This window comes from Carassius auratus, unplaced genomic scaffold (genome assembly GCF_003368295.1).
Source record: "Carassius auratus strain Wakin unplaced genomic scaffold, ASM336829v1 scaf_tig00217373, whole genome shotgun sequence".
In the NCBI taxonomy this organism is placed as follows: domain Eukaryota; kingdom Metazoa; phylum Chordata; class Actinopteri; order Cypriniformes; family Cyprinidae; genus Carassius; species Carassius auratus.
In genome coordinates this window covers 94446-110000 of record NW_020529032.1, presented here as the reverse complement: position 1 = coordinate 110000, position 15555 = coordinate 94446, and the positions used below count along the sequence as shown (strand labels likewise).

Below are 15555 nucleotides of genomic sequence, written 5' to 3'. Positions count from 1 at the left end.
GTTAGAATGTAGTTTATTAATGTATTTATTTCTGTGATCCTTCAGAAATCAGAATAATATGATGATTTACTGCTCAAGAAACATTTCTGATTATTATCAATGTTGAACACAGTTGGAAATGATGATACACTATCCTTTAAATGTTTGGGGTGAGTACTTTTAATAATCAGCAAAGATGCATTAAACTGCTCAGAATTGACAGTAAAGACTTTTATAATGTTACAAAAGATTTCTATTTCAGATAAACTGTTCTTTTGAACTTTTTGTTCATTAAAGAATCCTGAAAAATAAACTGTATCGTGGTTTCCACAAATATAATAATCTTCATGTTTCTTGAGCAGTAAATCCTCATATTTTCATGATTTCTGAAGATCATGTGACACTGAAGACTGGAGGAATGATGCTGAAAATACAGAAATACATTACACTTTAACACAGATTCACACAGAAAACAGTTATATTAATTTGCAATGATATTTCACAATTGTACTGTATTTTTGATCAAATAAATGCAGCCCTGCTGAGCAGAAGAGACTTCATTCAGAAACATAGAAACCCCTGATTATCCCAAGTGTTTCCAAGCACGTCAGAGAGTCAGGAACACGTGTGCAGTCGAGTCTCGCTCCGCTCACACGATCAAAGGCTCATCAGACCCGATCAATCGATGTGAACGCTGTTCTCTCCAGAGACCCGGCTGGGCTGAACCCGAGCCCAAATCACCTGTGATGAATGAGTTTGGTCCCGGTTTGATTCTGATGAGACCTGGTGGAGATAGTTAGGACCACGGGCCCCCGAGGGCCTCCCGAAACCGTTTCTAGCACACATGAGAAGAATCGTCTTCACCAGCACTAAATTACTGCCTGTTGTATTTATATCCAGATTGTTTTGAGGCCTGATAAGATCTTTGGATCATTTTTACTTATAATCTTTTATATTTTTAGTCATTTTAGTACTTAAACTTATTTCAGGTAGTTGCCAAAGCAATGTGTTGATGGATAAAAACATTTCATTAAAAAGTAATTTCATGAAAAAGTCTTAAACTGCAGCATCAGCAAGTCTACAGTTACCAAACTAAGATTAAAATGCATTTAGCTGAACTCGTCAGATTAATAAACATCACTGCTGAACTTTGCATATAATTTACATACGAGCCCTAAGTTTGATTAAATATGAGCCAGTAGGTTACATCACGAACGTTATCTAGTATTTTCAGATTTATGGAGTGATAAGAATAGTTTCTCCTCTGTAAAAAGCTTTAAAATTAATATGTCAATAAAATTAGAGACAATTTTGAACCTGACTTTATTCAATGTTCAGATTACTAGTTTGACGATAAATCATGATATCTCCAGTATCATTATTAGCAGCTTGTTGTGTCACAAAGTAGCATTTCAGAGGAGCTGGTGTGTATCTGAGCTAGTTTAAATGTTTCTCTGGAGTTTCTGAGCAGCTGTGGTGAGTTAGTTATGTGTGGATCTTCACCCACGAACAGAGGAACTGTATTGACAGACCGAGACATCTGCGTATCATCAGTCAGAGAGAGTGTGTGTGTGTGTGTGTGTGTGTGTGTGTGTCAGCTTCTCTCAGATCAGTTCTCTGAAGCTGTGCTGCTCCAGCAGAGGGCGACGTCTCTCAGGACCAGACTCCTTCAGTGCTGCTGGGAAGCTCCTACACACCAGTGAAAATATATAAAATATATAGTCAAACCCATTAAAGGTGAAATATTGACATCTGAAGAGATTAATACACAAAACACTTGTTTCAAGTGATGAAATTGTTTTAATGTTTTATTTTTATAAGTAAAATTTCTCATTTTAATTTAATTGAACCTGATGTACTAAGATAACTTAAACTGAAATTCTTCATTCCTATCTTTTATCAATTACATTTGCCTTTTTTCATGATTCTGTATTTGGCATTTCCCACTGATCTGTCAGTCTGAACACATAATACATCAAACATTGCTTACTACTCTTTACAGCAACTCTTTTTTGCATATGTAGTTGTTCCATACTTACAGAAAATATAGTGTACAGAATACATGTCGACTGTATATGGTAGTGTGCTGTTGAGAACTGTATGTTAGTATGTGTGTCTTAATGACCTGAGAAACCCTCCCTCAGTAGTGTGCGAGATGGTCAGTAATCATCTTTTATTGTCTCTGCCACGAGAAGCTGAAGCTGAATAGCATTAAACACGTATCAATATAGAGTTATCCCACCCCTGATTCAACAGACCACTGCATACTACACACTAAAGACTGCACACACCACACACTCACTACTGCACATCCACACTACACACTACACTATGATCTACGCACTATTTATGAACTCTGGTATATTATATAGCACTAATATATTCTGTAATCTACATGCTGTGCACTACATTACACTTACCTAATTAATGCAGCCTAAAAATCCTTTAACGGATTTGGATATTAAAAGCATATTAGTATGTTATGTGTAAGCCAGGTTAAAGAGATGGGTCTTTAATCTAGATTTAAACTGCAAGAGTGTGTCTGCCTCCCGAACAATGTTAGGTAGGATATTCCAGAGTTTAGGAGCTAAATAGGAAAAGGATCTGCCGCCCGCAGTTGATTTTGATATTCTAGGTATTATCAAATTGCCTGAGTTTTGAGAACGCAGTGGATATGAAGGACTGTAATACGATAAGAACTTGCTCAAGTACTGAGGTGCTAAACCATTCAGGGCTTTATAAATAATTAGTAGGGCTGGACCAGAATATTAGATTATTTGAATATTTGTTCGGTGGGTTGATATTTGATGTAAACATTTTCGAATCGAATCCCCTGTGACATCCCCTGTGAAATGATTCTCATTCACTCGCCCATGAGTGAACGTCATCATGATTCAATTCATCTGGAAGAGAGGACAAAAAGCATAACAGCCCAGCCTAATAATAACTTGTCTAAATTAAAAGTATTGCTCTCAACAGACGTGTTTGTTTTGTATCACTTATGTAGTGTGACACTAGGAACATATAAGCATTGCATGCGTGAGGCACGCCGCTTCCGGTTCGCAGTGTTCTGTAGTTTATTAAAAGATTATTAACTCTGAACATGTCTCATGTCCATATTGCACCAAAATGCAACACGGCACACCCATAGCTCCACAGCAGCACATCCGCCACACGTGAAGTCCTCATTTCTGAATTTAGCAGTAGGAAATGAATAGTCATCTAGTTTTTTTATTTCAACTATGCATTCCATTAGTTTTTCAAATTGGTGTGTTTCACCGGGCCGTGAAGAAATATAGAACTGAGTATCATCAGCATAACAGTGAAAGCTAACACCATGTTTCCTGATGATATCTCCCAAGGGTAACATATAAAGCGTGAAGAGTAGCGGCCCTAGTACTGAGCCTTGAGGTACTCCATACTGCACTTGTGATCGATATGATACATCTTCATTCACTGCTACGAACTGATGGCGGTCATATAAGTACGATTTAAACCATGCTAATGCACTTCCCACTGGTGCCAACAAAGTGATCAAGTCTATGCAAAAGAATGTTGTGGTCAATTGTGTCAAACGCAGCACTAAGATCCAATAAAACTAATAGAGAGATACACCCATGATCAGATGATAAGAGCAGATCATTTGTAACTCTAAGGAGAGCAGTCTCAGTACTATGATACGGTCTAAATCCTGACTGGAAATCCTCACATATACCATTTTTCTCTAAGAAGGAATATAATTGTGAGGATACCACTTTTCTAGTATCTTGGACAGAAAAGGGAGATTCGAGATTGGTCTATAATTAACAAGTTCTTTGGGGTCAAGTTGTGGTTTTTTTATGAGAGGCTTAATAACAGCCAGTTTGAAGGTTTTGGGGACATATCCTAATGACAATGAGGAATTAATAATAGTCAGAAGAGGACCTAAGACTTCTGGAAGCACCTCTTTTAGGAGCTTAGATGGTATAGGGTCTAACATACATGTTGTAAGTTTAGATGATTTAACAAGTTTATACAATTCTTCCTCTCCTATAGTAGAGAATGAGTGGAACTGTTCCTCAGGGGGTCTATAGTGCACTGTCTGATGCGAAACTGTAGCTGACGGCTGAATGGTTGCAATTTTGTCTTTCATAACATCAATCTTAAAAGTAAAAAATTCATAAACTCCACACACAATACATTGTAAACACAGCACTTCAAATTAGCTTTCAGAATATGAGCTCATAAATAATTATCATAAAACACTCCTCTAAAGTACACATTTTCCTTATGTCAGGGAATAAAATGAGAAGTGCATCATAAATCATCTGGCCCATTCGTCCCAGGTTACGAGACCTTGTCAGCACTTTACAAAGGTTTATCACTCATCGTCATGGTTTCCATGGAGACAGACGGTTAGATAACGGGCTCAGGAGGTTAAGCAGAAGGGCTGAGTTGGGAACGTGGGCCAAATGAGGTGTGAGTTTGATGCTGATGGATCCTCGCGGGGGTTTCATGTCACTAATATGTTATATCAGAGGTTGATCACGACACTGATGCTGGAGAATCTGTCTGCAGTTTTATCTGAACTCTAGTAATGTCAGTGATGTGACCCGTCATGCTGCGTTTCTGATTGGCACTAATATGTAGACATTACCTTCAGAAAATCAGGAATGGCCGTTTCATCCAGTGGACATCATCATTATTTCAGGTTGAGCGTCTCTTTGCAAATGAAAGCATTCAGAAGCATTTGTGAGGCATTGTGCTGAACGGCTCTATAAAGCTGAATCGTGTTTCTGACTGTTCGCTATGATGGGTTTGCGTGTTTTAAACATCTCTCTGGGTTCCACTCAAATCACAGCTCATATCTTCAGAGAAATCTCAAGTCCATCTTCATTTCCTCAGTGTCAGCTCATGCTTCTGTGATAAATGTGCTTATACAGTTTGTTCTTTATCAATGCACTTTAAATCTCTGCAATATTTTAAAATGGAAAAAGAGGATTTTCCTTCTTGTCTTTGGGAGAAATGTGCATTTTTTGTCAATAAATTAATATAACTATAACTATAATGTCGTATATATATTACTATAATGTCCACTACACACTACGCGCTACATACTATATACTACTGACCATTAATGAACACTTATTCTGCAGTCTACATGCTGTACACACTACATACTACATTATACACACCATTTATGAAAGCCAACATAGTTTATAATTTACATGCATTTCCACCAGAATACTGCAGTGAATTCAGCCTGAAAATCATAATGTTTGTTTTTATAAATATGTACTTGCGTTTGTTACTTGATGATTTTTTTTATTTGTTTTTTCTTTCCCTAGGCAATCTAGCTCATGAACAGTTAAATGTTCTCCTCTACTCTTCAAAGAAAAATTTACAATACCACTTTTATTTACTCAAAGGGGTCATATGATGCTTTTTTAAAGATCATTATTTTGTGTATTTGGTGTAACAGAATATGTTGACATGCTTTAATGTTCAAAAAACACATAATTTTTCAAATACTGTACATTATTGTAGGTCCTCTATGCCCCGCCTCTCTCAAACATGTTGTTTTCTACAAAGTCCCTCCTTCTGACAAGCACAGTCTGCTCTGATTGGCTAACTGACCCCAGTGCATTGTGATTGGCCGATCATCATGAGCTCTCGTCAGCTTCATCTTTCAAAATAAATTTAAAGACAGTTAATAATATCCTTAGTTTTCCCATCAGTTCAAGATGAAAGAGGAACAGAGTGATGTGACAGACACAGTGATGAAGCAGAACACAAGCCACGGACGATTAAGACAGACAAAACTCTGCATTTGAACAGACAATAACAAATACGTAAACTAATGAGAAAACATCATTCCAGTAGCTGATTCAGAAGCGCCAGATTGTCGTAGCAAAGCCAGAATGACCTCCTCTCCTAGGTTCACGAACCGGTCGTCCATAAAATGCGTTACTGTTCTGTTGTAAGTAATATTAAAGATTCCTAAATGCATCTACTTTTGAAAGAACAAATAAAGTGCTTTTTCTTTCTCCTAGATACAAACACATCTCTCTTACATGAGTGCTTCAACACTAACTGTGTTACTGAAACCACACCTTCTTTCTCTGTGTGAAAATCTGGGCGGTGTTATGCAAATCTTCCCTCACAGTGATGTAGACATGTGGGGGCGTGTTTAAACGAGGTGTTTTAGGGGCATGGCAGAGTCTTAACTTTGGTAAAGAATATCTCTTTGGACTTGGGACTTTAGTCTTTGAAACTTTACAGATCTTCATCATGCACCAAGAGCTTGTAACACTCCAAAGAGAAAGGAAAAATTTAAATTGCATCATAATACTATCCTTTAATACTACATTTAGTATTAAAGGAATTTAATACATTCCTTGTAAATTCTATTCCGTTCTGTCTATATACCACAACGGTACAAATGTTTGTCTATTTCTGTTTATGTATGTTTATTTAATTCACATATCATTATTTTTTTCTTATCTGTTGTTGTTGTCTTTGTTGTTGTTGTCTCTGTTGTTGTTGTCTCTGTTGTTGTTGTCTCTGTGTGTTGTTGTCTCTGTTGTTGTTGTCTATGTGTGTTGTTGTCACTGTTGTTGTTATCTCTGTGTGTTGTTGTCTCTGTGTGTTGTTGTCTCTGTGTGTTGTTTTCTCTGTGTGTTGTTGTCTCTGTGTGTTGTTGTCTCTGTTGTTGTTGTCTCTGTGTGTTGTTGTCTCTGTTGTTGTTGTCTCTGTGTGTTGTTGTCTCTGTGTGTGTTGTTGTTGTCTGTGTGTGTTGTCTCTGCTGTTGTTGTTGTCTCTGTGTGTTGTTGTCTCTGTTGTTGTTGTCTCTGTTTGTTGTTGTCCCTGTTGTTGTCCCTGTTGTTGTTTTATCTGTTGTTGTTGTCTCTGTGTGTTGTTGTCCCTGTTGTTGTTGTCTCTGTTGTTGTTGTTGTCTCTGTTGTTGATGTCTCTGTTGTTGTTGTCTCTGTTGTTGTTGTCCCTGTTGTTGTTGTCTCTGTGTCTTGTCTCTGTGTGTTGTCCCTGTGTGTTGTTGTCTCTGTTGTTGTTGTCTCTGTGTGTTGTTGTCCCTGTTGTTGTTTTCTCTGTTGTTGTTGTCTCTGCTGTTGTTGTTGTCTCTGTGTGTTGTCTCTGCTGTTGTTGTTGTCTCTGTGTGTTGTTGTCTCTGTTGTTGTTGTCTCTGTTTGTTGTTGTCCCTGTTGTTGTCCCTGTTGTTGTTTTATCTGTTGTTGTTGTCTCTGTGTGTTGTTGTCCCTGTTGTTGTTATCTCTGTTGTTGTTGTCCCTGTTGTTGTTGTCCTTGTTGTTGTTGTCGCTGTTGTTGTTGTCTCTGTGTGTTGTTGTCTCTGTGTGTTGTTGTCCCTGTTGTTGTTGTCTCTGTGTGTTGTTGTCTTTGTTGTTGTTGTCGCTGTTCTTGTTGTCTCTGTGTGTTGTCTCTGTGTGTTGTTGTCCCTGTTGTTGTTGTCTCTGTGTGTTGTTGTCCTTGTTGTTGTTGTCGCTGTTGTTGTTGTCTCTGTGTGTTGTTGTCCCTGTTGTTGTTGTCTCTGTGTGTTGTTGTCTCTGTTGTTGTTGTCTCTGTGTGTTGTTGTCCCTGTTGTTGTTGTCTCTATTGTAGTTGTCTCTGTGTGTTGTTGTCTCTGTTGTTGTTGTCTCTGTGTGTTGTTGTCTCTGTTGCTGTTGTCTCTGTGTGTTGTTGTCCCTGTTGTTGTTGTCTCTGTGTGTTGTTGTCTCTGTTGTTGTTGTCTCTGTGTGTTGTTGTCTCTGTGTGTTGTTGTCTCTGTGTGTTGTTGTCTCTGTTGTTGTTGTCTCTGTGTGTTGTTGTCCCTGTTGTTGTTGTTGTCTCTGTGTGTTGTTGTCTCTGTCGTTGTTGTTGTTGTCTCTGTTGTTGTTGTTGTCTCTGTGTGTTGTTGTCCCTGTGTCTCTGTTGTTGTTGTCTCTGTTGTTGTTGACCCTGTTGTTGTTGTCTCTGTGTGTTGTTGTCTCTGTGTGTTGTTGTCTCTGTTGTTGTTGTCTCTGTTGTTGTTGTCTCTGTTGTTGTTGACCCTGTTGTTGTTGTCTCTGTGTGTTGTTGTCTCTGTGTGTTGTTGTCTCTGTTGTTGTTGTCTCTGTTGTTGTTGTCTCTGTGTGTTGTTGTCTCTGTGTGTTGTTGTCCCTGTTGTTGTTGTTGTCTCTGTGTGTTGTTGTCTCTGTCGTTGTTGTTGTTGTCTCTGTTGTTGTTGTTGTTGTCTCTGTGTGTTGTTGTCCCTGTTGTTGTTGTTGTCTCTGTTGTTGTTGTCTCTGTTGTTGTTGTCTCTGTTGTTGTCGTCTCTGTTGTTGTCGTCCCTGTGTTGTCGTCTCTGTTGTTGTCGTCTCTGTGTGTTTTTGTCCCTGTTGTCTCTGTTGTTGTTGTCTCTGTGTGTTGTTGTCTCTGTTGTCGTTGTCTCTGTTGTCATTGTCTCTGTTGTCGTTGTCCCTGTTGTTGTCGTCTCTGTGTGTTGTCGTCTCTGTTGTTGTCGTCTCTGTGTTGTTGTCCCTGTTGTTGTTGTCTCTGTGTGTTGTTGTCCCTGTTGTTGTTGTCTCTGTGTGTTATTGTCCCTGTTGTTGTTGTCTCTGTGTGTTGTTGTTGTCTCTGTGTGTTGTTGTCCCTGTTGTTGTTGTCTCTGTGTGTTGTTGTCTCTGTGTGTTGTCTCTGTTGTTGTTGTTGTCTCTGTGTGTTGTTGTTGCTGTTGTCTCTGTGTGTTGTTGTCTCTGTTGTTGTTGTCTTTGTTGTTGTTGTCTCTGTGTGTTGTTGTCTCTGTTGCTGTTGTCTCTGTGTGTTGTTGTCCCTGTTGTTGTTGTCTCTGTGTGTTGTCTCTGTTGTTGTTGTCTCTGTGTGTTGTTGTCTCTGTTGTTGTTGTTGTCTCTGTTGTTGTTGTTGTTGTCTCTGTGTGTTGTTGTCCCTGTTGTTGATGTTGTCTCTGTTGTTGTTGTTGTTGTCTCTGTTGTTGTTGTTGTCTCTGTGTGTTGTTGTCCCTGTTGTTGTTGTCGTCTCTGTGTGTTGTCGTCTCTGTTGTTGTCATCTCTGTTGTTGTTGTCTCTGTGTGTTGTTGTCCCTGTTGAAGTTGTCTCTGTTGTTGTCGTCTCTGTGTGTTGTTGTCTCTGTTGTTGTCATCTCTGTGTTTTCGTCTCTGTTGTTGTTGTCTCTGTGTGTTGTTGTCCCTGTTGTAGTTGTCTCTGTTGTTGTCGTCTCTGTGTGTTGTTGTCTCTGTTGTTGTCATCTCTGTGTGTTGTCATCTCTGTGTGTTGTCGTCTCTGTTGTTGTCGTCTCTGTGTTGTTGTCCCTGTTGTTGTTGTCTCTGTGTGTTGTTGTCCCTGTTGTTGTTGTCTCTGTGTGTTATTGTCCCGGTTGTTGTTGTCTCTGTGTGTTGTTGTCCCTGTTGTTGTTGTCTCTGTGTGTTATTGTCCCTGTTGTTGTTGTCTCTGTGTGTTGTCGTCCCTGTTGTTGTTGTCTCTGTGTGTTGTTTTCTCTGTGTGTTGTTGTCTCTGTGTGTTGTTGTCCCTGTTGTTGTTGTCTCTGTGTTGTTGTCCCTGTTGTTGTTGTCTCTGTTGTTGTTGTCTCTGTTGTTGTTGTCCCTGTTGTTGTTGTCTCTGTGTGTTGTTGTCTCTGTGTGTTGTCGTCTCTGTTGTTGTTGTCGTCTTTGTTGTTGTTGTCTCTGTTGTTGTTGTCTCTGTGTGTTGTTGTCCTGTTGTTGTTGTCTCTGTGTGTTGTTGTCCCTGTTGTTGTTGTCCCTGTTGTTGTTGTCTCTGTGTGTTGTTGTCTCTCTTGTTGTCTCTGTGTGTTGTTGTCCCTGTGTGTTGTTGTCTCTGTGTGTTGTTGTCTCTGTGTGTTGTTGTCCCTGTTGTTGTTGTCTCTGTGTGTTGTTGTCCCTGTTGTTGTTGTCTCTGTGTGTTGTTGTCTCTGTTGTTGTTGTCTCTGTGTGTTGTTGTCCCTGTTGTTGTTGTCTCTGTGTGTTGTTGTCTCTGTGTGTTGTTGTCTCTGTTGTTGTTGTCTCTGTGTGTTGTTGTCTCTCTGTTGTCGTTGTCTCTGTGTGTTGTTGTCCCTGTTGTTGTTGTCTCTGTGTGTTGTTGTCTCTGTTGTTGTTGTGTACTGGAAGCTTGTGTCAACAGAACAAATGTCTTGTATGTGCAAACATGCTTGGCAATAAAGCTCTTTCTGAATCTGATTCTATTTGTTTTCCAGTAAAAAAAAAAACTAAATCATAAAACTAGATACATTTACTTGAGAAGCTGCAATAACATATTAAAATGTGTATTTTGTCTTAATGCACTGGCAATGATTTTTCACATATTTCTAAATGTGTTTATAATAAAACCTAGTTGAGATCTTATGCAGTGTTGCTTCTTTGAAATTTTTAGATATTTTAAGCAGAAAACAACACAATACTCATTACGAATATTATTTTGTAGTTGTTTTTATTAGCTTTTCAATTGCAACTGACAGTATTATTTTTTTATTTTATTTATTTTTCATTTTTTTGCAGTGTAGTGCAGGGTTTTCTTTTTTTTCAGAAGTAATTTTGCTTCTTTAGTAAATGTATGTTAATTTAAGAATGTTTAGATATTTGTACTGGAAAACAAGACAAAAACACATAATGCACTGAATGTGTGCATGCTTATGTGAATGCCAGGGGTGTCTCATCCAGGAATTAATATGGGAACATTTATTGGTAATTAGAGGAAGCTGCTAAAGGAATAATTACGGTGACTTGTTCTCGAAGCCGCTGTTATTTAAAGTGAGTTTGACAGGGTTAGCGGGACAGAGGGAATTGTTCAGCTCTAATGAGCAGGACGCTTGCTCTCAATGCCACAATATGTGTGATATATTACTGCTGATTCAGACTGGTGTGGATCTAATGGAGAGATGAATCGCTGACAGGACAGTGTCAGTATCCAGGGAAGAAGCTTACATGCTGTAAAACTGACCGTCAGCTGCTGAACAAACACACCAGTGCTGGAAACACTAACTGTGAGGTGTGTGTGAGAGACAGAGGTGTCAAGTAACGAAGTACAAATACTTCGTTACTGTACTTAAGTAGAAATTTGGGGTATCTATACTTTACTTGAGTGATTATTTTTCAGCCGACTTTTTACTTCTACTCCTTACATTTTCAGGCAAGTATCTGTACTTTCTACTCCTTACATTTTAAAAATAGCTTCGTTACTGCTATTTCATTCCGGCTTGTTTTCATTCCGGCTTGTCATCATTCAAAAAAAAAAAAAAAAAAAAAAACTATCCAGATAAATCGCGCCATCCGGATGGAGTGAATTTGATTGTGGTTGGATGAGAAGTAGACATATACCATTCCGACACCCTATTGGTCTGTACGCGATCCATCGCACCTGCACGTGACACAAATCACATCACAGTCCAGCCAGGACATAGACAGTTTTGGGTTCGTTTATCAAAAAATATATTTCTTAAAAGTAGGGTTGGGTATGGAACCGGTATCCGATCCCCTCAGAGTCAGTCCCCTTAAATTTCACATGAAACCAGCGTCAGACCGGTCTCCCCCCCGTCTTTCAACGCGCTCTTCAATCCGCAGAGGCGCAGACCGCGAACGGAGCAGCGCATGCGCACTTAAACAAACAGAGGACACAAGGTATGTGTTTATCGATAGATTGTTAGAATATCCATATCTGTGCAGTTCTTTGTCATAAATACAGTTTGCAAAAGGTAAATACTAATTTTTCCATAAGACTTTTGCACAGTACTGTATTTTAAAAACGACATTGTTGCTACTTTATAAAGAATGACCATACAGTAATTCACAGAACGGATTAAAGACAGTAACAGACAGCACTCATCTTAACTAAATATCAGAGTGACAGAGATACAGTAGAAACATTATGTGTGGTTTTGTATTAATTAATGACCCAGACTGTGAAATACATTTATTAGCCTTAGATTAAGGGAAGCACAACTTGCACAACAAGCTATGGATTTATTTTAAATATTTGTAATGTTCTTTAAAGTTATCCATAGTTTTTTTGTGGTTCTTTTTTTTTAAAAATCGGTTCAGGCACCGTTTAGGAGCCGGTACCGTTTTAAAAGTATTGAAAAGGCACTGGACCCTACTTAAAAGTTATTATTTCTCACTGGCTCATTTACCAAATGAGTGCTTTTTCTTCGTCCTTCACAAATTAAGCTACTGTAGGTAGTTCGGTAGCGAGATGTTTTAATAAATTAGCGTTTTCGATTGACGATGTGATTGACAATGTTGTGATAAGTAGGCTATACCAACTTTGTAACTCGTTACCCCCCGAACACTGGACATAGCAGACGTATTTACCAAATACAAGAAGCTATCAATCAAGAAAGTATCAGGATTATGATTTCTTTTTCAGTTTTAGTTTTTGATTAATCACTTGGATTAATCATTCATTTTGACAGCACTATAATGTTTATTGTAAATAGACAACCGTACAAGTGTAATTGTTACTAAGCCTGCACCAATGTTCTTGTCCATTGCCCCTCGCAGATTCCTGCAGCTAATCTTGGATGTACATTTACATTCCATTAAAAGTTATTGATGACATGGCTCTGAAGTCTGACTTTTTGCACCATAACAATACTTATTGGCAACTAGTCATCATATCTCTAGTCCTTTAATGTATTTGCAATGTACTAAAGTGCGTTCATTTTAAATGGGCATGTATGCGGTTGATGAAGACCTGAAGGTCGAAACGTTACCTGATTAAATTCCTCTGGAGCAGTAGTTTTCAGTGTTCAGACTTCACTTCTTTATTTGTCTATATCATTCAGTTGTCTTGCACCTGCGTCCTAATTGGATGTTTGGGATGTGCACACCATTTTTGTATTTTCATATATGCGGCTGAAACAGGAAGCCTAGTGCATCCCAAATTTTTCAACATGAACATTTTAATATAACATTATAGTCATTATGGCCTATGGCCTTTAGAAAAATGTTTTTTTGAGGAGGTGGGGTAGTGAACAGGCCCCTGTGGTGCGGCCTAAGCTTTTGTTCTTAATGGCATTTTTTCCCCCTTACATTACTTTTACTTTTATACTTTAAGTAGTTTTTTAAACCAGTACTTTTACACTTTTACTTGAGTAAAAAGCTTGAGTTGATACTTCAACTTCTACAAAAGTCTTTTTAAACCCTAGTATCTATACTTCTACTTGAGTAATGAATGCCAGTACTTTTGACACCACTGGTGAGAGACTTGGGTATTTTAATTCAGCACAACTATTTTTAACTGACACCAAATTTTTTCTGTCTGGCCAAGACGTGAAGCAACATTCAGAAAGCTATGTGATTAAATAATTCACTTTGAGAGAGTTTTCTTGATGATTCGCTGATAACTGAACAAACTGAATCTTTCCTGAAATGATTGAAGCATGTAACAGAAATGCAAACTTTATTTCTGACCTGAGTGAAAAACGCAGATGTGAAGATTATGGCTCGTGAATGATAAAGGAATCAAAGTTGTGTTATTTCAGTATCATTGAGATACTGTTATAATTTTAAGTAATATATTGAATGTTATTATTTTGATATTTTCCATTTTCATTGTACATTTTTTTTTGTATTTTTTAAAATAAATGTTTTAATTCAGTTTTAGTTTATTTTAGTGCATCACATCAATTTAAATTAAAATGATAAATGTTGCCTTGTCAACTAGGTGAAATAAGTTATTTTCATATTTAATTTACTAATATTTCAAGCAATGCAAATATTTATTCATCATTAAAATTTTTGTTTCACTTTTTGATGTTGTCATAATTTGTCCTTATGTGAAAGTGCAATAAATCTGTTGAAATATATAAAAAAATCAATTGTGATTAATAATCATGATTAGAATGTTTTAGCAAAATAAACATGATTATGAATTTAACTGTTATCATGCAGCTCTAAAATATTTAATTATTACTTGATGCCTTGTCATTTATTTTCCCTGCCTTTACAAGGTTTGATTGTTGCTGTGTTCTAGTGCATTAAAAATATCACAAATATTATTGAAAGAAAACAATGTTGCCATTTGTTTTTTGCCACAATTTCTAAAAATAAAAAGTATTTATAATTTATAGAAATAAAAGTTAGTTCAAAATATTAATAAAAAAATAAATAATATATGTAAGTATATAATAAGTTCTAGGTTCTCAGGTTTGTTTTAATGTCGCTTCACTTTGTGTCTCAGGTCGTGTCCTGCGTCTGAAGATGTTTCGTGAGGACCACGGCTCTTGGATGACTATGTTCTTCAGCACCATTCTCTCGCTCTTCATCTTCTCTCACATCTATAACCTCATTCTGCTCATGAGTGGACGGATGCGGTAAGACACATCAAAAAAAGTTCTTCTTTTATTCCCTCTTCACAGCTATTCTCAGTCGGTATGGCATACGTTTAACGATTTGTGCATCTTGAATTCCATGAATGATTCTTCTATTCTTTTAAAAAAAGTCCCAGTAATTGGTCGTGACTATTAGATGATAGTAAATAAGTCCAGAACCACTGATTGATTCAAACAGATGACTGAGAGATTCAACTCTTTGAGTGTGTTTGGAGCTGAATCATGATTCTTTCGGAGCGATTCAGTTGAACGAATGAGACGTATTTGTTCATAAATCAGACCACATATTAACCGTAGAGTTCAAGACTTTTAAAAGATTCATTAAAAAAAACTGCTAAAAGAATCATTACTGAATCATTTACTTGATAGATTCTGTTAAATTATAGTAAATGAGTCCAGAGCCACTGATTGATTCAATCCAATAACTGATGGATTCAAATCTTTGAGAGTGTTGGAGTCTGATTCATGATTCTTTTTTGAGCAATTTAGTTTTTCATAAATCAGACATGCAGAAATTCAACAGTAAGACGTTTATGTATTATTTTTGTATGATTTTACTCAAAAATGTCATTGCACTTCAATTCTGCACAAGAATGGCTCTCTGTTGTCTCCTGAGGGATTGATTTGACCATCCGTGCATGAATCCTATAAGCTTTAAGAGCGTTTAAGCACTGAGCCGAGAATCCACGTCTTCAGTCTGGCTTACATTATCATCAGGAACAGAATGAGGACGTATGATCTCGGATCAGCTCATGTGTGTACAGTCAGCCGTGGACCGTTTGAGAACGCGGCTCAGCTTCACTTACGGTTCGATTCACCATCTAATGCTGAGCTCTGCACACAGCCGATGCTTTCACATTACACTCCACTGTTTGGACAACGCCTGCACCATTTTTCAGTGAGATTGAATATTGGGCGATCATGTGGCCACACGTCGTCTCCAGGATAATTTCGGTCAGCGGTGAGCATGGGAATCTTGTCAACTGTTCCTGGCCAGAAAAGCCCCATCAGAATGAATGTGTGTGAGCGCAGCTGGACTGATCAAAGACTACACTGATACACTTGTGAGTGTGAGAAACCTTTGCTGTTTTATTAAATCATCTAACACTCTGATGAACAAAGAAATGAACAGCGTAGTAGGGCATTATTCTCAGACTTTCCATCGCTGCTGTAATAATGACTGAGATTGAAGTGACTTGAAAAGAAACTTTTAGTAATATCTTCTGACCAGATCATTAAAGATTTCAT

At 37.8% G+C, this 15555-nt stretch overlaps 1 protein-coding gene across 1 annotated transcript in view; it reads left to right on the top strand.

The window, feature by feature from the left end:
- The window catches only part of LOC113100851 (transmembrane protein 117-like), an 18233-nt gene extending 3940 nt beyond the window's left edge, over window positions 1-14293 (top strand). The window contains exon 3 of the mRNA XM_026265373.1: window positions 14157-14293. Coding sequence (XP_026121158.1) covers window positions 14157-14293 — 137 coding nt within the window. The remainder of the gene's footprint in view (window positions 1-14156) is intronic.
- Window positions 14294-15555: the final 1262 nt, after the last annotated feature.